Here is a 21294-nt window from a genome sequence, read left to right as displayed (position 1 = left end):
CAACAACTATCTTTTGACAGTCCTCCCTCCCCCTCTCTCTATTGGAACGTGCTATTCATAGAAATTGTGGTGCCACCCCAGTTTCTGTATGCCTTCCAAAAAAAATTCCACTAATACTATTGGGCCTGTAACATCAGCAAACTTCTTTTTTGGAACACTTTTGCACACCACACAAACAACTCTAGTGGGCTTGGATGGAAAAGTCCTCCATCGGTGGCTCCCAGTCACATCTCTCAATCAAATAAGTCACTCAGAACCCAATTGTAACCAACACTTTAAATATTTGGAATCAGTTTTCCAGACATGGTCAAACAAAAGTCTGCTAACTATTAAGCCCCTTTCCCACTAAACAAAAAACCCACTAACACCCACTAACATCTGTCTTCAGTGGGAAAGGTTACAATCAGTATTCATTCCCAGGACCAATTACTCTGCAGTAGTCACGGGTATTTATCGGCTCCAGCTCCAATCAGCAGTGACGGAAACATGACACCTGGGTGGACTCGCTAACTTTCCTTTTTCTGACAGGATGCCACGTGACGCATACTGAAGTAAATTATTAATACGATCAAGAGGGATTTGGAGAGACGGATAAGTAAATCCCGCCTCTTCCAGGTTAGGCACTTTGTGCAAAATAAATTCCCCAATTTCCTAACCTCCCATCTTTTCTATCGCTTAATATCCTGGGTTAAAGGGGCTCACTTCAATCATCCATGATTACATTCCTGGTAACCTCAACTTCTTTAGACTCCTTAGGGGCCATCTGGGACCAAGACCTCTGTATTACCATGTCAGATGAGCAGTGGGGACATAGACCTTTGTACACACCTCCCATATATGGGCAGAGCACAGTCTACTACAGTGCAAGAGTTAACACAGAGTCCATTTCACCAACACAAGACCAGCCAAGGTATACCCTGACACCACCAATACATGCACCAGATGTAAACAATCACCCACTGATTTTATACCCATTTCAGCCTGCACCCTTTGATACAATTAGTGGGTTCTTAGATAAAGCAGTGGACCCATCACTGTCCTTGTCAGCCACACAACAAGTTGTTGCATTCAGCACTCTGCTTGAGGCATATTCTCCTACATGGACACGTCTCTCCCTCCTACTCATAATAGATGGACTCAGGAGATACTGCAGTGTGTTAGGCTTAAGAGGATTAGGTTTGCCCTGAGAGGTTCCCTAAAGACCTTCCATACAAACCGGGCAACTCTTTTCAGAACACATTGACACCCTGGCGATCACTCAGAAAATCAACAAATACATAACTGAGCAGAACACCCAAGTAACTAGGAATTAGTGGGAGTGGGCTGGAGTGGGTTTGGCAATAAATCCGTATGAACACTGTTAACGCCGCTGACAATTCTAAGGTTCTAATCTCTGTGCAAAAACCTATAGAGAGATTTAATAAAAAAACATCTTTTGGCTCATTCCTAACCTATGCTGTCATCACGAGACCCTGCTGTGGTACACCTCTCTATCTTATTCCACTATAAAATGTATTACTTCAACCAGAATTAACCAATACACATGGAAAACAAGTTGTGAAACAAACAGTTTTTGTGAATAAAAGTATCAAGGGCCTTGTTATCTCTTTTTTTCTGTATCAAGAACCTGCAAACATGTTCGATTACTTTGCTGTGGCAGGCAGAGAGAGAAGTCTCCCAGATACTCGCCCTCACCTTAACCACACAAAACCCCAACCCCAGTCCAACCACCTCTAACTTTGAGCTATAAGCATGACTATTTTAACTTGATGTATACAAATAATGACTTTTAAATGTATGCATAAAACCAGTGCTTCTGTTTTCTTGCCTCATCTAAAAAACTGATTTTGGGGCATTTTGACTACGTCCAGGTTCCAGAAATAAAGTCAGTAAACGTCTGGCTTGAAAACGAAAACAGGTGCATTTCGGTTTGTTTTCCTGCAATTTTGTGATTCACAAAGGACTAAAATGAAGGCACTTCTTTTCCAATTCCACATCTGCCTGTCTTGCCTGTGAAGCCAAATATCATCCAAGCAGGGGATTGTTGCTGCAAAGGCCTGCTGGTGTAAATGCAATACTTAATTGCCTCTGTTGGGATTTCTTAAATTTAACTATAACGTGAAAATTTGATTTGATTTGGGGGTTGGTGTGTAGTCTCAGGTAGAGAATCGGATGACTCAATATTACATTGATCATTATTTACTCGTTATACAGGATTTACTCTGCAGTGATGAAGCTGACGGCGGAGTTTGTGGCAGTGTTGCATTACTCCATGGCTCCGCTGGAGCTCAATACAGGCTTGATGGTGGTAATATAATACGTTTGATTGGTGGAGCTTATCACAGGCCCTTTGGATTCACAAACGCAGAATGCCACCAATGTGGCAATAACAAGCTTCAGCAGAATGGCTGCGAGAAGACAGAAGTAGTAAACAGACTCAAAATTGGCCTCAAGCTGTGCCGCAGGAAAGAACACGAGGCGGTGATTAATCTGAGGGACTTTTATTTATACATCCACAATAAACCTACATCAAAACACTTCACAAAGCAGTTGCAAAAGTTATTCATGAGTTTCATTCTACGTATCACAAACTCTGCACCTGAAATATTAATTATCAAGCGATTGTCCAACTAATCTTGTAAATTGTCTTGTGGAATGGCTTTAATGGTATAGTGAGATTATATACTATTAGACCAAACAGAGCTGCTGAAAAGCTGAAAGGTTTTCCTCCATCTCTCTCTTTTTTTTCCCCCGCAGCAACTGCTGGAAGATCGAGCTCTTAAATCTTTAATCACCTGTGGTGCAGTAGGCAGAGAAATAATCGCTTATTTTGTAACAGCAGCACCCACCATCATAAAAGAAGGTATAATATATAGCCAACACTCTTAGGGAGACTGACACAGAACACAGATAGTCAAGTCTCTCCAGAAGATTCTTGTTTATATGTACAGTTTGTATGCCAATAATACCATAATATCCAACTGACCGAAAACAATTGCTCATGATCATCAGGCTGTTGCTCGTTAGTAGATCAGCCATACTAACTTGAAGAGCCTTGAAATGAGGTCAGCCGAGTGGAAGGTGAGCACGTTAGCGTTCTACAATTCCACTCGAATAAAAACACGTACCTAACCACCGCGTGCACATCAGGTCCAACGTCGAGGTTTATCTGCGGGTGCTGGAGGCGTTTCCAAAGGCTCAGTGAATCCACCAGCAACCTCATCACATCACACGCTCTCATTGAAGAGTCTCACAACTTTACATTTCTGTAGTGAAACCATGCGCAACCTTTTTTTTGAAGAAAAGGTTTTATTTTTTAATTAAACTAAAAAACAAACGAGCATATATCCATCAATGTTTTAAACGTTTACTCATTTTGACTAAAAAGGAAAGTGGCTTGTTTCATCCCACTAATCTCACACAAAGCGCACAAGTTAATGTTTATTCTTCATCTTTTTCTTCCGCATGAGAAAGCAAACTGATTATTGTTTAGCTAATTTGCCTAAATAGACTATAAATAGATTAGTGAAACAAAGATGATATACCGTGACCATTTTAAACATCTTATCTGATTTGAGAGGAGGGGAAAAGACATGACATACAATAATAGAGATGCTATCTGTACAACATTGGTACCTACATCCTCTTGCCAAAACATCTTTCCAGAATGTTCTGCAGGATGTAAGTTCCAAACCATTGAAGCGGCTCCAGTCTAATCTCTGTCGCCAGATGAGAGATAACAGAAGTTGCTAACAATATGGTGTTCTGTGACAGCCGAGGTGAAATAATCCCATCTCCGCTGTCTGTTTTAAAAGGGCAATTCTTTAATGACTCACAACTGCTGTTGTACTTCTTTGTACCTCTGTGTGCGTGTTCAAACCTCCAAGCATGTTGCTTTTCTGTCCACGCCCCAGTCATGATGTTACAGCAGGTGACGAGGAGTGCAACGTGCATGAACCTACAGGAGGTACTGCATCAGCTGTCATATTCTCTAATATATGCTATTAAGTGTGGCTTTCCCCCTTTTAATGTCCCCACCAGGCTGAGCTCGTGTTGCCAGGATGCAGCATTGTCTCCAGCTGTAGGCCGACGCAGGATGTTGGCTGGGTCCAGTATAGCCTCACTGAAACGCTGACCTTTAACGCATCTTGAGACTAAAGGCTTTGCATACAAATGATGATCTGATTCCTCAGTCATTTGACCAGTCAGTCAATGCCACAGCACGCCACCGCTGGATCCTCCTTTAGCTGAGCTCCAGCATTTGTCCCCATTGACTGTTAATTTCCATTGGAAATATGACGGAATAATTCAGTATAACATTTTTGACCAAGTTCACATCCATTGTCTTCACTCCTCTTCTGTTGTGAATAAGGGGAGTATATGAAAGTGGGGCGCATGCCAATTTGGGGTTATTTAATTAGTCATTATAAACAGTATGGTTGCAATTTAATCAGGTATGCAAATGCTTGGCCTATATTGAACACACGATTATGCAGAGAGCCATTATCCCACAGAAATGAGGCAACAGTGCCATCTAGTGAGAATGACCTGCATCTACTCTGATCAGTTAATGGAAACAGGCATAGCAATTAATTCTGGGCCCCCTGAGATAGTTGTGTTCTGTGTTCCTCGTTTTATTAGATAGAGCTGTTGGGTAAAGTCATCACAACCTTTCTCCCCTGAAACAACGGCAGCCTGAAGAAAAGGAAGCGACACATCCATTGCTGCAATGCAATTTAAATGCATCTGATTAAATAAAAATGAAGAGTTATTAAGTGCGCAGCTTCCTCTTCTTGTACTTACTGATTCTTAAGAAACAGCCATATGTTTCCGAGATGATTTTAAAGACTTTAAAAATACAATTATTGATTTTGTTACGGTGCCCAAGAGCACCCAGCTTACTAGGAGAGGTTTTGAAATCCAGTTATGAAATGTGTTGAGCTGTGAGCAAAGTTTTGGATATGGGTTGGTGCTATAAACCCTCAAAACATTACAGCTTTTGCCACTAAACTGAAAGTATGAATGCAATTTTAAACTGAAGAATAATGGGTGGGTGTGGACAAATTGTCTTGTGATAGGAAGTAAAACATTGAGGTTTCCTGGATGATTAGAATATCTAAAACTGTAACCAAGTCATGGCAGAAAAGCCTTTTAGAATAAAAAAAAAAAAAACCTCAAACATTCCATCCACCAACTGACTCACTTCCACATTTTCATCACTGTGAAACCACAAAGTCAAGTTTCACGCTTCAGTTAAAAGTGATACATGTTCACAAGTATAGACTAAACGTCCTGTTGAGCAGAAAATGTATTCAGCGAGTTATTCCAGGGGACAAACTCTACAATGGGTGTCACTGCACTTTAGACGCAACAGCTTTCAACAAATTTGACATGGACCAACAGACAACATGTTTGATTCAAACATTTATTTACAAGTCCAGAAATGACATAACCACTCCTAACTTTGAAGTGTGCTTTACATTTATTAAGAAAACAAAATGTCTTATGAAAATGGTATATACACTATGATTTTATCCAGAAAGGCACGAGCAGTTATCGCTTCTCGCTGGCAAACATAAAAAACAGGACGTAGCTCGATCTTGAGAAGATTTGAAGCGAATCCAAACAAAAAATATTTAGCAACATTAGAGACTTTTTTTTCTCTTACAAATGTAACACTCTTTATTTGAATGGTTAAAAAAAAAGCTAATAAGACAAAAGTGGTGTTGCGATAGCTAAAATATATATTATTTATTACATAAATACAATAGTCTTAATGTAGCACATTTTATGTGTGCATTATTTACTCCCTTTTGTGGCTACAGACTGTCCACTAAGTGTGCAAGGGGGGGAAAAAACAATGTGAGAACATCCTTAATACAAAATACAAGTTCTGAAATTTGTATTCATAGAACATACATTTGTAATAAATTATTTGAAGTACAATTTTCAAGTTGTAACTATTAGAAAAAGACAGCTATATGCCCGTTACTGTAATAGATTGAAAATGGACTTTGATATGGCTGTGATTGTCTGAACATTAAGAGTGTTTGCACGGTTGTGGACATGTGATTTACCATGACGGGAGAGCCGTCTAACCCTTGTCTCACAAATTGCTAAAATTCAAAAGTGAAGCATGCTCCCCTTAAAAACCTCACTCATCCCCTAGGGACACTCAAGTTCAACCATCAGCAAAGTGACGGTGCCATACATCTCCGCAAGCTATAGTGAAGCTAGAAAGTGGTATGCGGGAGCGAATGAGAACTGCAGGTCCGCTTTTAACTAAATAAAAAGGTAAACTTGTGCGGTAACTTCCTCCTAGGTTTTACTGGTATGAACACTCAGTGTAAAGATGGCAGCAGCACTCATCTTCCTCCTCCTCCTCCTCTTCTTGTTCCTCTCACATTTAGAAGCTAATGCCTCATCCGGCTGTGGGACGAGGCGGACTCTCGTACCGCGATGGCGCCTAAGATCCATGCAACATTGTTAAAGCAAAATCCAAAAATGATTGTGACATGATATCCAAAAGTAAAATAACCTTGCGGTGTAGGCGGCTTAGGTAACTGGGATTACAATAATGTAATGTAAGCCATGAGGAACACGCTGTCAGCACCATTCCTCTGCCCATTTGGGGCGCCTCTCTCATGAAAACAAAGCACCTTATTTGGATCTCCTTCTGCATACACCAGTTGTCCCGCCCATATAGTGCTGTGGCTTCTTTACGATTGGTCCCATGGGAAGAACTGCATATAGTCTGGTGAAGTGACCATTTATTCTTCTCTTGTGCCTCGTACGTCTGTCATTTGTTCAGGTTGACGGTGACATAAGATGAAGGTATGTAGCCTTCATCCCCATTGTTCCTACGGACACGGGTCCAGCCGTCCCCTTTGTCCTCCTCTACCACGGACAGCACCTCCCCCTCCTGCATAGATATGGTCCCTTCACTCGCGCCTGGAAGACAGACAAACTATATGCTAGCAAATATTCCTGTACTAGTTTATGCATACAAACACTTTGACTCTTAATATGGTTGTGACCTCGCTCCTTATACAAGTTTTTAGAAATATTTTCCTCCCCATTTTCTTCACAATTATGATATTGACAGAACTACAGGCAGTATTTGCTGATCAGAAGGCAAGTTACTATAATTTTGAAAAATACGTGCATTTCCAAAAGCCGCGTCCTAGTCCGCTAAAACAGCCTGTGACATACCAGGGAAGCTGTACATGGCTGTGCATTTCCCAATAGGAGCAGTTAGCTCCTCGTCCTCAAAGTCGTCATCAAACTCGGCGTAGATGGCCTGGGAGGGATCAGGAGTGCTGTCATCGGAGTGAGCTCCATCAGTGCTGGAGGGGAAAAAAAACATAGGTTTCCTGTGCAGAGCAGACAACACATCATTGTGCCAAACACACCCGTCTATGAGCAGAATTGAGCGTTACCTGAGTACATCGTGAGCTCCGTTGTTGTTGAATGTGTGAGTTTTATAGCGCAAAGTCTCCCCTCGGCCTCCTGCCTCAGCCAGCCAAGTCTACACAGACAAGAGGGACAACGTGAAAAGGAGAGAAAATATATGAAATATTGTCTATGTGATGCATTTAATGGTCAATATATCAAGTCATGGTCATTTGTATAACCCAAAATGCCACAGTGGGCTCATGACATAATGGTAAACGATGACCTCGTAATGTGAATGAACAACAGAGGTCCGGATTACCTCATACTTGTTGAGCTCTCCGCTGAGCCGCTCGATATTCTGCGACGTCTGGCTGATTTGGGATGCCAGACTAGCAGGGTCTCCCATTTGAGGATTTTTCTCATAAACATCTTTCATTTTCCCCAGGGCCTCACTGGAGGAGAGGAGAGAGAGAGAGAGCAACAAGGGAGGAAGGGGGGGTGTGACTTTCAGTAGCAGTTGGTTCCTTGCAGAGCTCAGGGTGTACAATTCAAACACCCACACAAACACCACAGAGTAATACACACTGATGTGCATGGCATGAATATGACCAGAGGAGTTCTAACAGAGATGGTTTTGAATGGATACCCACAGAAACACACACAAACCTCTGATCTACTTCCTTTTGCAGCTCTCTGCTAATTTCCTCGAGTTTTTGTTGTAACCTCTTCCTGCGCTGCTCTGGAGGAAGATGGGCGAAGTCTTCCGTCACGGTAGGCTGCAAGAGTTCACACGAAGGGGCGTGTTAACACTGAACCTTGCCTCACACCAAACAGTTTCATACAAGACAGTAACCATGGGAAATAAACCAAACAAACACCTAAGGAGGAACACAAGACCTGCGGTTTGAGTTCAGCTCAATGATTAAGTAGCAAAATATTATTTTCAAATCTCCTAGTAACACGTTTGTAAGGCTCCTTAATGTAAAGCCAGCTCATGTACGACAGTGAGCTGAACACAGAACCACCACCCATGGGCAAACAATATGATGTAGCACTATGTTATGCTGGCAGATAAACTACAAGTTCAAGACATGAAATCTTGGATGTAAAAGGTGACCCAAGAAAGTGTAGAGACAATTGAGGCCACTTTGAAATTGGTGTCCGCTTGTGCTGCCAAGCGTTGCTCCATTACTCCACCACCAGGTGGCCACCTCTTCAATACAAACTCAAGAGGCCTTTTGCAACATAACATGATCGTGGAAGGTGCACAGTCGGTCGTTTCAACACAGAAACTACTGGAGTTTCCGGACTTTTGTGAAGGGAATATTATCACAATAACATGAGCTGTTGTAATGGAAAGGTGGCCATTTATATGTGTCACACAACTGAGACCCCCCCACACCAGTTGTGTTGTCCATATTACCGTGATCCTCTCTGGAGTAGTAAACCTCTGAGGGAAAGAAAAACAGTATGTGTATAGAAAATATCTTTAAATGTGGTTCTTACTTTTGCGCACTAAAAATATGCTGTTACATGTTTAAAATATGTTCAAATTAGAATACTAAAAGGACCATGTATGAGATCTATGCTACATGTTTATGTGTTGAAAATGTTAATTGTCATCTAAGGGATTCAGCCATTCTTGCAAAAGCGGAAACACAGGATGATGTGTGAGCTCTGATAAGTGGAGGTCTCCTGAAACCCCAACGGTCTCCTCTAATGACTCACCGATCTCCTGAGTGTCCGGAAGGAAGAGATTCTGGGTTTGACTGTCTTATTGATCTCCTTCAAACAGTACGACAGGGGGTCCCGGCCAAACTTGGGGGAAGGGGGTCCGTTAGCGGGCGAAGGGGCGGGGGGTGACGAGAAAGGCGAGAGCGTGGAGGGAGAGAGCTGGGGTGGGGGCGAGACCCAAAGTACCAGCACCCAAGCATGAGGTATGCAGGCAGTGTACAGGATGGGGGAGAGGGGGATGGATGGAAAGAAAGAACAGAGGGGAGACGGGGAAGACAAAAACAACAAGGTGACAAGGGAAATAAAAAAAAAAGACACCATCAACAATTTAAAGCACACCACAAAGCCAGGAAGACAACACAGGAGCAAACCCAGCACACTCGCCCAGAGAGCATGAAAGCACACACCTGTCTCTTTGGCTCCCATCAACACACCGATTTAAAAAAATGGAATTCAATACAAAAGCAAAACAGCAAGCAAGCAACCACAGCTCCCACACCGCAGCCAGACACCTGTAGTCAAACTGGAGCCAGGTTGAAGGGTGCTGCGCCGCAGAGGGGAACTGGGGCAGGCCAAGTTTCAAGAGCTAAAAGAAAATGTTAAATTATTTTCATAGTTTTATCCAACCCATGATGGGTGAAATAATACGAGTTCAGGATATTTTACTCCCTGGCCTCATTATAGAGATATGGTGACACTGCAAAGAAACTAAATCCATCATATTACTACTTACATGGAGGTGACAACGAAGATGAAGATTTTAAATATTACCCGAATTGTTATTACTGTACTGTACTGCAATAAGAATATTAAATCGCTTTTCTATAGAACCGTTTTCAGAGTTTGTTTTGTCGCAGCCTTCCAGTGAAAACACAAGTCCTTAATAAAAGAGATTTCAGAAATAACGGCCAAAACTATGAAAATAAGACCAATTTTATAAAGAAAAAAAAACATTCTTTAAGCCACATTAGCCAACTCAATCATTAGGATTCTGTGCAAAAATGGATGTTCACAGCTCAACCTGTGCTATCCTTTGAGTCTGACCTACATAGATAAAATACCAATTCATATATCAGCGCAGTTGTTAAATAGCCTGCTTAATTACCACAGTGTCATTTGTGCATATAGATTGTTTTGGACTTGAAGGCTGCCCTGTATGACCTCTTAGAAAGGGGTTAAGTTGAAAACATGCCTGGTAGGGAACTACAGTAATACCTGTCAGTGTCAGCTGTACAGCACGCCTAAGTGGAAAGGTGGGGGTGGGATCTATTAGCTAAATTACACAGGAGGCTGATGTCTTCTAGTCTTCAATAGTGAATGTCAAAAACAGCCCTATAACAAGGTCCCTTGTGTAAATACTGAGAGCTGGAAGGATAGCACTATCATTATGTGAACATCTACTGGGTATGTGCTACTTTTCTTGAGAGTTATGGCGGTCTAAGTACAGGAGAGCAGCTGAGAGTGGGAGTGTTTAAGGGCCAAACACAAACCAAAAGCTCACTCAAGCCAATAGTCAGCCTCCTATTCATACTGCTCTGCAGGCCTGATTGGGAGAGCATGACTGGTGACACAGAGCAGTGTGCACCACACATACACATAGCAGGAAGAGCGCACAGCAGAGCCCAGCCTGTGTAAGACATGCAGAGAGAGGAGAAGCACTGAACAAGCAAACACTGCAGGGGAGAAAGAGTCATTTAGTGCTGGTGCAGGAGGAGGGGGAGGGGAGGGGGGGGGTGGTCAGCTATCACCAGCCCAATTTTGGACACCAGCAAGAGTGCTCCTTTGAGATAAGATCCATGATTTGCAGCGAGTGAGGCTCTCAAATAGATTCTCATGGCCAAATACAAAAAGAAAAACGCCAATTATCTATGGCAGGCATGTGTGTGTGTGTGTGTGTGGTTGGACCTGATCCGATTTGTTTGACCTGGCAAGACCTGGTGCCATCCCGGTTGTTGTTACAAAAATCGTATTGTGAAGAGAGACATAATGCCAGGTTCTGGGCAGCATAATAGAAGCAGTGTGTTTGTGGATGCCTGTAGAGGAAAATGCAATGTTGTTTGGGCCCCGTGCTGATGAAAGCACAAGCACAGCAGAATGCTGACTGCCAGTTGACCTATTGGAAACCACGCTGCAGATGGAGGGAGGGAGTGTAAGGGGGGTGGGGGGGGGGGTGGGTGGGCAAGGTTTTTGCACTCACAGTCAGGGACAGAGTCATGCAAAGGTCCAGTTCTAGAGGTGTTGGTGTGGGTATAAGTTCACGTGTAACATAATGACTGGTTCATGCATTATTATTCCTAGCCTTAGAGATGAGAAGGTTGTGTTTTAGTGTGTGTTTGTGTGTGCCACAACCACAGGTCCATCATGAGTGCTCTCTGCAGAGGGGACTTCCTGGCTCCTTCCTGCTGGCTCTGTGGGCTCAAACACTAAACATTGACGTGCAAGGAGTCACCCACTAATCCCCACCGACTTGCCCACCTGCAGATTTTAAAATCTGCTGTCGTTGGTCATTGATGGAGAGGATCGCTGGTGCATTCATTGCACAATTACCCACAATGCAAAAAGAAACATCTCTTCTAGTGAGAGGCCTAGGCATTAGGATATATCAGCCTGATGTGGAATGTCCTACCTTACTCTTTTTGCTGAAAAGCCAAAAGTTTTTGCTCCTGTTCTTTCCCAGAAGGTCCATGGGGCCTTTAGGCGTGCCCAGACTGCTGTCGGAAGAGGCTCGGTTGATGCCCTGACTGTAGTCCTCAAACTCCACATCTCCAGGACGTTCAAAGCCTGACTTGTTCTGCTCTATTACAACCATGGAGTCCTGCATTAGATACATGGATAAGAGCAATCAAAAGTTATTTTCAAACAGATGCGCAGTTAAAACAAATTGGCTGCATGAAGGCATGTTGTGCGAAAAAAAGCCCAAAATCAATTCAGCATTTTGTTTTGAGACCAACTCACATTTCTCTCATTAACATTAGTGCCGGCTTTAGTAACGCCTTCCAGGCACTTGCCAATGATAGGCATCACATGCTTCTCTGTGTCTGAGAACAAGATGTAGCCTTGCGCCAACTTCCGTACTCGCCTCTCATCCAGATCCTGCAATTTCTAGTGAACACACAGAAACAGATGCTTAGACACCGACGCCATCAGGGCTGAGACAATAAACAAGACAGTCTCCATATTGCAATGTGCCTCTCAATGTCAAGCAAGACGTTTAGTTATTTATGATTGTAAAAATATATTTGTTAATGCTGTGATGAAAGCTTCAAAGTCAGAACTTAAGCATGTGAATAGGTGAAACCACATTAATTGATATAACTAAGGAGTTTTTCGATGGTTTTGAGTCAATATGCGAGTGCACCTTTCATTTATGTTGTTGTTGTTCAGAAATCTTAAGTTCTAAATGTCAGCATAAATTGGCTAAATGCTAATTTTCCATTGTGCTTATATCATTTCAAGTTTTTATAGAGCAATAAAATCTGTTTATCTATATTTTAGCAAACTAATAGCAGTTATTACTGTCCCATATGTTATCAATTCAAAAAAAAGTAACAGTCACATGTTGCCAAATGTAATTGACTTACATTGAAAATGAGTGGCATGTCATTAAAATAGAACTGGTTCTGCTCCTTGTTGTACTTCTGGAGCTGAGCAGCGTAGTCGTTCTTACACTCCTCCGCTACGTGTGATCTCATATGAGCTTGCTGTTTGGCCTGGAACCACACAGACAGACAGACAGAGAGGTTAACCAAGTGGATCCGATTCTACTTTGCATTGTGGTTAACAGTCCTTAAAATGAACGGTTTCATTTCCCCCCTCGTTACTTTCTCAACGTCCGCCTTCGTGGCATTGATGTCTTGATCAGTCTTCTCGGCGTACTGTGCCGTGCGCTCCGCTTCTCTCCATTCTCGTTCAAAGCGCTTTTTACTCTGGTGTGCAGAAAGAAAGGACAGATGGAGAGAAACAGAGAAAGACCATGTTCACTTCAATCAGATTTTACTATTACATAGATCATCTCCAATCATAACTTCGTGGGTAAGATCTGGGATTGATGACAGGCGTCTAAAATAGGGAACTGCTTTCCATACTGTCCATCTGCTTTTACTATAGACAAATATAGACACCTGACCAGCCACACTGAACGTGCAGCCATTTGCCTGCAGTCTTTCCTGTCTTACATAATGGACCCAACACAAAGGACAAGAGGGACTCCAAAAATATATCTAACAGCTTCGCTAATCTCAATTAAAAACGTAATCATGAAACATAAGGAATGATGGACGCCTCTTCAGGAAAAAAATGTATTTTATAAAATCTTTTAAAAGTCTGTGTTTAGACTTACACTGTCGAGCTGCTTGTAGGTGCTTTCCAAACTCTGCTGGGCCCTCTTGGCCTCCATCAGATACTGCAGACATTCATAAAAATAGGCCGAGTGAGAAGAGGGGAGGGGAGGGGAGGCGGGTCAGATGACAGACAGCCATGTGCAGGGGCAGACAGTGAATAAACAATGACCTCCTGAAGCAGCACAACATAGCAGACAAGAAAACAAATACCAGTGTGTCTGCTTGAGACATCACGTCTGCAGTGAGAGCCTGTACACGGCTGCAGTGTTCCGCAATCCAAATGGGACAGGGCCAATGCATTCCTCACACAGAAATGGCACACCAGCGCACCCCGACCATGCCTCCCCCTGGAGACACGAAGCGAGGCTTCCTTCCTGCCACAACAGTGAGATCTCCACTCCTCCTTTAAATCTCCCTCTATTCTCCTCCCACCCTTCAGAGCACACTCCCTCCTCAGCTGTGTGTGCTGCAGACTCCTGCTGAAAATCTCATTTGGTATGTTCTCTGCTGCTGAACATGGGGCTGCAGGCACATCCTAGTAAATAAAGACCTGCAATGACTGGTCGATTAATCATAAATCGACAGGTACTTCATTTGAAAGTATTTTGATGATTGACATATCATTAAAATGGTTTCACTCGAACCCGGGCGCCCTCTCTACCGCTCTCAGGTCAGCTACTGGGGCGCTTCATTTAAACCTTTTTTAAGCAAAAATGCAAATTCTACATTATTCTGAATATGACAATATTCTGATTTTGATATGGCTCATGTAAACATGATATTCAGCATCAGGCCTTATTACGAATGGAACATTTTTCCGATTAAGACATAATGGAAATGCCGCTTTAACCAGGTTTTAGGAGCATTCTTTGGACATGTATACAGCAGACATTAGGAATACGCGTCTTAATGGGGTTTTTAACGGCACTTTGTGACACACAGCCTCTTTCCTGTTTACGAACACCTCTGTGTGTTCTACACACACCATCTTGCCAACAGTTTGCAAAGCTGGAATAGAGATGCATGCCCAAAAGAAAAGCTCACATTTATGGTTGGGAGGAGAAGCACACCTACTTTAAAGTGTTATGAAGGACTTGGATATCAACAGGTTTCTGAATATGCAAATGTCACCTTTTCAAGAAGGCGGTTGAAGGAATGCAAGAGGGAGGTTATGTTCGCACAGTCGAGCAAGTCTGCAACCTGTTTTGATGTAAAGAAGCAAAATGGCGCAAGCGGCTCCTGCCGTTCCACTCCTCCATGTTTTACGTGAATCGGAATACGCACGGCTGCACGTAAACGGGAATACAAGTGGAATATTCATTTCCATCAGCTGTGTAAACAGCTTATTAGGAACATTGTCTTTTTCTAAAAGACAACCTCGGGCTCTAGGATGTGGTGATGGGCATATTTTATATATTATATTCAATGAATCTGTTGATTATGATATGCATACATCATATATCATAACCGACGGATGAATCGAATATTGAAAAATTGTAAGTAGCACCCCTAATACACTCAATCACTGTATCAAAGTAAAGCAACGTCCCAAAACCCCATCACAGCAGAGTAGACAAGCTGAGGATGAAGGTGTTTGAGGGACAACAAGTACACGATTTATTTGGTATACTCGCAGCTGCAAAGATGGACCTCAACCAGACTGACACGATGCACTCCTGGTCGGCTCACCGTCTTTCGTTCCTGCTTGAGGTCTTGCAGGTACTTTGTGAGATCGATGCAAATGTTCATCATCATGTTCTCGGCAATTAGCTCTCGCTGGCCCGCGTAGTCGTTCATCTCATTCAGCACGTCCAAAAAGGACTGGTAGCTGGAAAACCTGCCGTTCAAAGAGGAGGAGAGAGGAAAGGGTGGAGAAATGAAAACGCAGCGATGGGACCACTGATAAGATGATATGATGCAAACACAGGCTCGGAGAGACGTCAGCAGTGGGCCAAGTCATGATGAGAAGGCCATGACTTCCTTCTTCCTGCTTCATTCTAGGGGCATTTAAATGGCTCCAACAGCAGTCACACACTGCAGCATGAATGACACTAATGGTGAGGGGATTTCTAGCCCTTTGAAATGTGATATTAGTTGCAGGCCAGTTCTGTTTTTGTTAGTTAGTTAGTTCCCTCAGTGAGAGCTTAACCACCTCTTATGGCCAGGGTGTAAATCCTAATCGACTCAGTAAGCACCATTCTAGCCGACATTGTTTTACAGCTAAATGCAATTCCTTAATAAAGAAAAAATGAATCTAGAAGTTTCCTTTGAAGGTATAATTTGAAATGGCTCACCTGCAATCGGGTTCATCTTTGCCGCTTCGTTTCAGGTTATATTTCTTTGAAAGGTTCCTGTGGAGAGTGAAAGTGCATCAGAGGAATGGGGAAACAAACAAACACTCGATACATTCTCAAAGGGTAAAAGATGGGTGACGGCTGAAGAAAGCTCACTCAAATTAAACTATTATCATGCAACCACTGGCCGTTTTATACAGTTGAATCAAAAACAGCAGTCCTCTGTGAACACGTTAAAATAGCTTTTCTTCCTTCTTTTACTCTCTCTCTCTCTCTCTCTCTCTCCGTGACCACATCCTGTCTATCATGTGCCAGTCTGCTCCCACTTCCTCTCCTCTCCAGCAAAGCTCAGCACTACAGCAGATGTGGGCCTGGAGACAACCGGGAGAGGGAGCACACTGCAGCTGGAGAATGAGGCCAGTGTTTCAGAGACAAAGTTAGATTCTGTACCAAAGTAGTCATAAGACCCCACAAACATTTCATAAACAGCCTTTCAACATGCACCCATGACACACACACACAAATCATTTGAGGCAGAAAGCACGGGAGGGGGGGGGGGGGGGGGGAGAGGCCTACCTCAGTTGTTTGGCGTAGTTTTGCTCAATCTCTGTCCTCTCCTTCACAAATTTCACATACTTGTCCACCAGCTCCAGGCCAGACTGTGTGTGCTTTTCAATGATGTCATATTGGTCCTGGGGAACGAAGCACGAGAGACAAATAAGGAAAAGACATTCAGGAAACACTCCGCCGGTCAGGATACGGAACATGTGTTAGCTTTAAATCACAGGGCACACGCGCTTGTAAAGAGAGAGGACAGTTGAACGAAACGCTGGGGTCACAATAAAGGAAGAGGGCAGGAACAATCAGGGGCTGTTCTGATACACAGCCTGAGAGCAATGTGACATATTACATCAAATGAGCTTTACATAGTTATTCTAGCTATTTTACCCACTCCATGACTGGTTTCAAAACCGCAAACCCCTCTGGCACAGTGAAACTGAATTTGCTGAGTCTTCCTTTTTCGAATTGTAGAGTATGAGGGAGGTATATTGTGTTTCTCTTCCTCTTTGGCTCCTTATTGGGTAAAGCACTTTATGACACCTTCGAGTTCAGACAAGTCTGTTAAGTGTGGGAGATGATATCTTCACCAATGTTCTCTCACTCTACACAACACCCACAAGCTGTCTCTGCTGGTGTCTTTAGTGCTGAGGAGGGGGGGGGGGGGGGGGCATGCTGAGAGAGGATTCCTAACAAGTTGGGCCTTGTTTTTCCAAAAAACCCTTCCTGGCCTTCGGGTAAAACAAAAGAGGCAAACCCTAAATGATTGAGACAAGGTCTAGCTTAATCACAGAACACAGTTAAAGGTTAAGGCAGAGGCAATCCATCACTACAATAACATGTAACCAATAGGCAGCGCTAGGGGCTTGATTCTGAGTCATTCATAATGACTGTCAATAACGCCAACTTGCAACTACAGAATTTCTTCTGAGATGTGGAAAGAAAATTTGACCTGCGAGAGAGAAGAATAGTAGTAACATAACCAAATGGCAGGGTTTTAGGGCACTGCTGTGTTTAAATATAGAATATATATATATATCAATGATTTAAACTAGCAGTAGTTGTCTGCATCCATGTCCAGCCTCACCACATCAACAGAGCACAAGACTGAGGCTGCAATCATCTACACTGACCATTAGGCATGGGACCATATGGAGATTTAATGTCACAGTTATCCTGGACAAAATAAACACACGGTAAGATGCGTTACATTATGAATATGAAAGAAAGTTTAAAATAGCATTAAAATTGTGGCCAAGGCGCAACAGCACAGCACCAGGTTAACTGGGAAAGATCGCAATTTTTTGAGTTGTTGATTATAGCTAGTTGACCGCATGGCCAAGAGGCTAGATAGCAGGATGAAACGTTTCAAACTGCACTCGTCTCTTGATACAGGACTTTTGCATACATAAGTCTATTAATTGCATATTCCGTTTCAAGACTGCCTAGCGTGCAAAAAAAGGTCAACTGGGTCCAGCCTATTCTCATTACCAGGGCATCAAATACCGACGCTTCCGATACAGACCCACAACACACCATTTAAAGTCTGTAGGACGCCAAGAACGTCTGCATGACGATGAAATGTCCTGCTGTCTGTTAATGGTTTGCCATCCTTTAATGGTCTTTAAGAGGTACCCATACCCGATTAGGACGTAGTGTTGAATCATCATCATAGCTGTAATAAACAAATCTTTTTTGGGAAAGTCAGTAAATGACCTGATGCCTTTCTAGAATTAGCAGGAATGTTGTGAAGAAGTTGTGTCCCAGTGTGGTGCCAAAGCACTGTGATTCACCCATTGTTGAATATACAGTTTGCTGACAACACAGCTGAAGAGACACAAAAACAAACATTTATAAACTATGAAAAATGGCTGAAACACAACAAATATTCGTTTTTTTTTTTATTTACTAGATCTCCTGAAACAAACTATTCAATTCTCATGCTGAATGACTTGTTTCCAAGGAACTTATGAGGGTAATTCTGGTAAGCACAAGATTTAAAGCGGTGCTTTGTGTGATAATTCCGTTTTACAGATCTGTCGATTAAATCAACCGATCACTTAAATCGACAAACTCGTACGAGTGTTAGTCGACTGAGAATTTCTTTGTTCTTTGGTGTGTCGGCTGTTCTTTCTATATACAGTACGTACATCATATGTTTCTCTGGTTGAGTGCTTTTGGAGAAGAATGAGCCTTGGGTGAACTCATAACTACGTGCTCTTTTAGAAACGGCAGGAAAAAAAAATAGCAAATGATCGTCTCTCTAAATGAACTGTGACTGCTTAACTCAAAACAAGAGCGCTCCAATTAGAGAAAAGCCAACCTCATTAAACTGTCTTCAAACCACACCGCATTCAAGGACATAATCATTGTCTCGTCAAACACCAGTGGCTGTCACACATCTACTGCGATTGATAACCATTTAAAGCCAGAGTGTGAATTATCTTTATAGGTCCCCATAGACTGGGTTTGTACTGAACACATTTCTTTATAAATCACAAACGGTTTGTGTAAATATCATGTTTCTGGTCAACATCCTATCTAATTATTACTTCCTTCCATTCGTGTACATATGATTTAGACATTTTGAGTAGCTTTTACATATTGTGACGCACTCCTGAGGGACATTTAGTAGCATCCAACATGTCCCTTTACACTCCATCTTACAACCTTTCCAGTAATACCAGACAGAACGCATAGCATCCAGTGAATGCCACATAACTTGCGAAAGTTGCCGACGTACAAGGCTTGGGTGGATGTTTCAGCCCTGAGTCACCCTGTCTTCTAAATATCCGGGGCCCTGTGGTTCTCAGGATTGGCCTGGTAGCACTCACCATCACGGCTAATGCTTTAGACACTTTAGATCTTGCGCTCTGCAAACTCGTGCCTTAAAATAGCCTTTGGATTAACGACAATCAGGGGACAGATGCCATTGAGCTGACTTGACCCCAAGGGACCAAAACATTAACACAATTATGCCCGCAGGGCTTTGTTTAACCAGACAAGGCGAGGCTACAGCGCAATACAAAAACCTGTGAGTCAGATCATATGTATTTTATATTGCCTGAAGAAAGAGCGCAGTGAAACAACTTGATGCAATGAACAGGAAAGATACCGAGACAGAGGCTCTGATTATTACAGGGGTACGGATGTTTCTCGGACTCAATCAAAGTAGGGCAGAACTAATTAGACTGTTGCACCAGCAGCAGCGTGTAGGATTGGAAAAGGGACAGGGGAAGAGGCCTAGGGGGAGACTCTGGAATGAGGTCACAACCTCCCATCGTTGCAATGCTCCATTTTACATATGCAGGTTCCCTGAGAATGTGCATGTGGGAGTGTGGCTTCATTGCCATGGCACAGTCATCAAGTTGATATGTTGTATGGTGGGATTTTCCTGTGAGCAGGAAATGGCTCAGTGTACTTTCTTTTTTTTTTTTTTTTTAATACAGACTGCAGCACCCAGATTTGTTTTGACCTGGAAAACAGCCCTCATCTGTTAAAAACTACCTGCTGATGAAGCACTCGGTTTTGTTCATGTCTACATCGGTCAGCCCAATAAAAACACAAAGGAATCCCTCTGTATAAGCACTCAATCCAACAAATCACGCCTAAAAATCAAGATCTCCTGAAATCAGCGCACTGTTTGCTGAATAAATAATCCTGCTGCTCTCAGGTGGACACACGAGGAGGCACCTCGTCAGCGATGAAGCTTGTCGTCAAGGCAAATGACAGCATCGGATTTCATCGCTATGGAAGCAAGGAGTGCCAGACTGTAAACAGTGAGACGTCCCACTGGGTACAACCCACCTCAGCACACTTCAAATATGCAGAATAAATAGCGTTCTGACACGATTTTCACCCTGGCATTACAATGCATAGTCAACGTTACAAGAGTGGCCTATGTGCATGAAGATTCTCAGTCATACAGGACATATGATATCTAGACATTGGACTTGTTCAAGCTACTTTTGATTTAGGGCTTCTATATATGATTAGCAGCATATATTTATGTCTGAAGTTAGGCAGCAATGCAACACTAAGTTTTGAATTCAACCAACTGTACAGCTGTTTGCCTCGTGCACTGCAGATGTCCCTTAATTGAAACACTGTGGAGTAGCACAGTGAAACAAAAACAAAAAAAAGATCCAAACAAAAGCCAGACATCCAAATCCATGTGGATCCAAGACTAGACTGTCTCACTGTCCACAAGAGCAACATGTCGGTGTGTGGGCTTCAGCTCACCCACTCTTTGTCTCAACTGCGAAACGCTCAAGAAAGCTGTCCGCAGAAGGACCCCCGCGGTTCATGCATGCACAGTTTTGCAGCGTTTCGCCACTTCTTCTTCTGAAATATCCCCTCACCACAGCAGGACGCCCAGCGTTACGCTGACTTTGTCAGCGAGCTCGCACTGTCTCCATCTTGACAACCGTAAGGCAAGCCAGATGACGGACTCACCCAAAGCTCTGTGCCCCAGTCCATGTTCAGCTTGTCGGCCAAGCTGTCTGCCGATCCCCGAATACAAAGAACTTCTCCAAAGTTATCCAGCAGCTCGGAGGACGGGGCCCTGGCGAAGTACGAGCCCGATAAATAAGTCGTGGCCACGCGACGCAGTCCGGTTTTTGAATGCCTCAATAAATAATGCAAAGAAGCATCGTAATTAGTTAGTTAAATAAGGCTGGAAGTCGTTATTCTAGGTTGTCCAAATATGTTTCATAGCGAAGGAAAGAGGGATAAACTAGCTTTCATATACGCGTCACTCCCAAATCCTAAGTCTTAAAGGGGCAGTGCACTGAACCACAGGCGACTCTTCCCAGAGGAGCGTGCTGCATCCTGGCAGTTTGTGTTGTTTTACTTACATGATGCTTTTGGTTTATTTTTAAGTGTCCTTGAGCAAGGCATTGAGCCGAAGGAGCTGTGTGCTGTCCTGATACGGCATCCTACAATTCATTATCACACATTGCATCTTCATAAAC

The 21294-nt window shown here is 43.0% G+C and overlaps 1 protein-coding gene across 3 annotated transcripts; it reads right to left on the bottom strand.

Annotated features, from left to right (window-relative positions):
• Positions 1–5411: 5411 nt before the first annotated feature.
• Positions 5412–21206, bottom strand: trip10a (thyroid hormone receptor interactor 10a). Of its 3 annotated transcripts, XM_076085781.1 has the most exons (15): positions 20777–21206; positions 16340–16455; positions 15764–15820; positions 15159–15306; positions 13469–13531; positions 12951–13055; positions 12711–12839; positions 12085–12231; positions 11756–11944; positions 9124–9288; positions 8062–8171; positions 7715–7847; positions 7440–7528; positions 7213–7346; positions 5412–6951 (listed from the first exon to the last, which is right to left on the bottom strand). In XM_076085781.1, exons 1-15 carry the CDS (start codon positions 20798–20800, stop codon positions 6800–6802), a joined length of 1761 nt encoding a protein of 586 aa, XP_075941896.1. In that variant the 5' UTR covers positions 20801–21206; the 3' UTR covers positions 5412–6799. The 3 variants fall into 3 exon arrangements, with proteins under 3 accessions (XP_075941896.1, XP_075941894.1, XP_075941895.1); XM_076085779.1 differs by lacking the exon at positions 9124–9288 and having other exon boundaries at positions 20777–21203; XM_076085780.1 differs by lacking the exons at positions 9124–9288; positions 16340–16455; positions 20777–21206 and adding an exon at positions 15920–16106.
• Positions 21207–21294: the final 88 nt, after the last annotated feature.

The sequence above is a fragment of the Anarhichas minor genome, unplaced genomic scaffold (genome assembly GCF_050575085.1).
Source record: "Anarhichas minor isolate MPS153535 unplaced genomic scaffold, ASM5057508v1 ptg000007l, whole genome shotgun sequence".
NCBI lineage: Eukaryota > Metazoa > Chordata > Actinopteri > Perciformes > Anarhichadidae > Anarhichas > Anarhichas minor.
The sequence above is the reverse complement of the archived record's forward strand: the minus strand, read 5'-3'. Positions and strand labels throughout refer to the sequence as shown.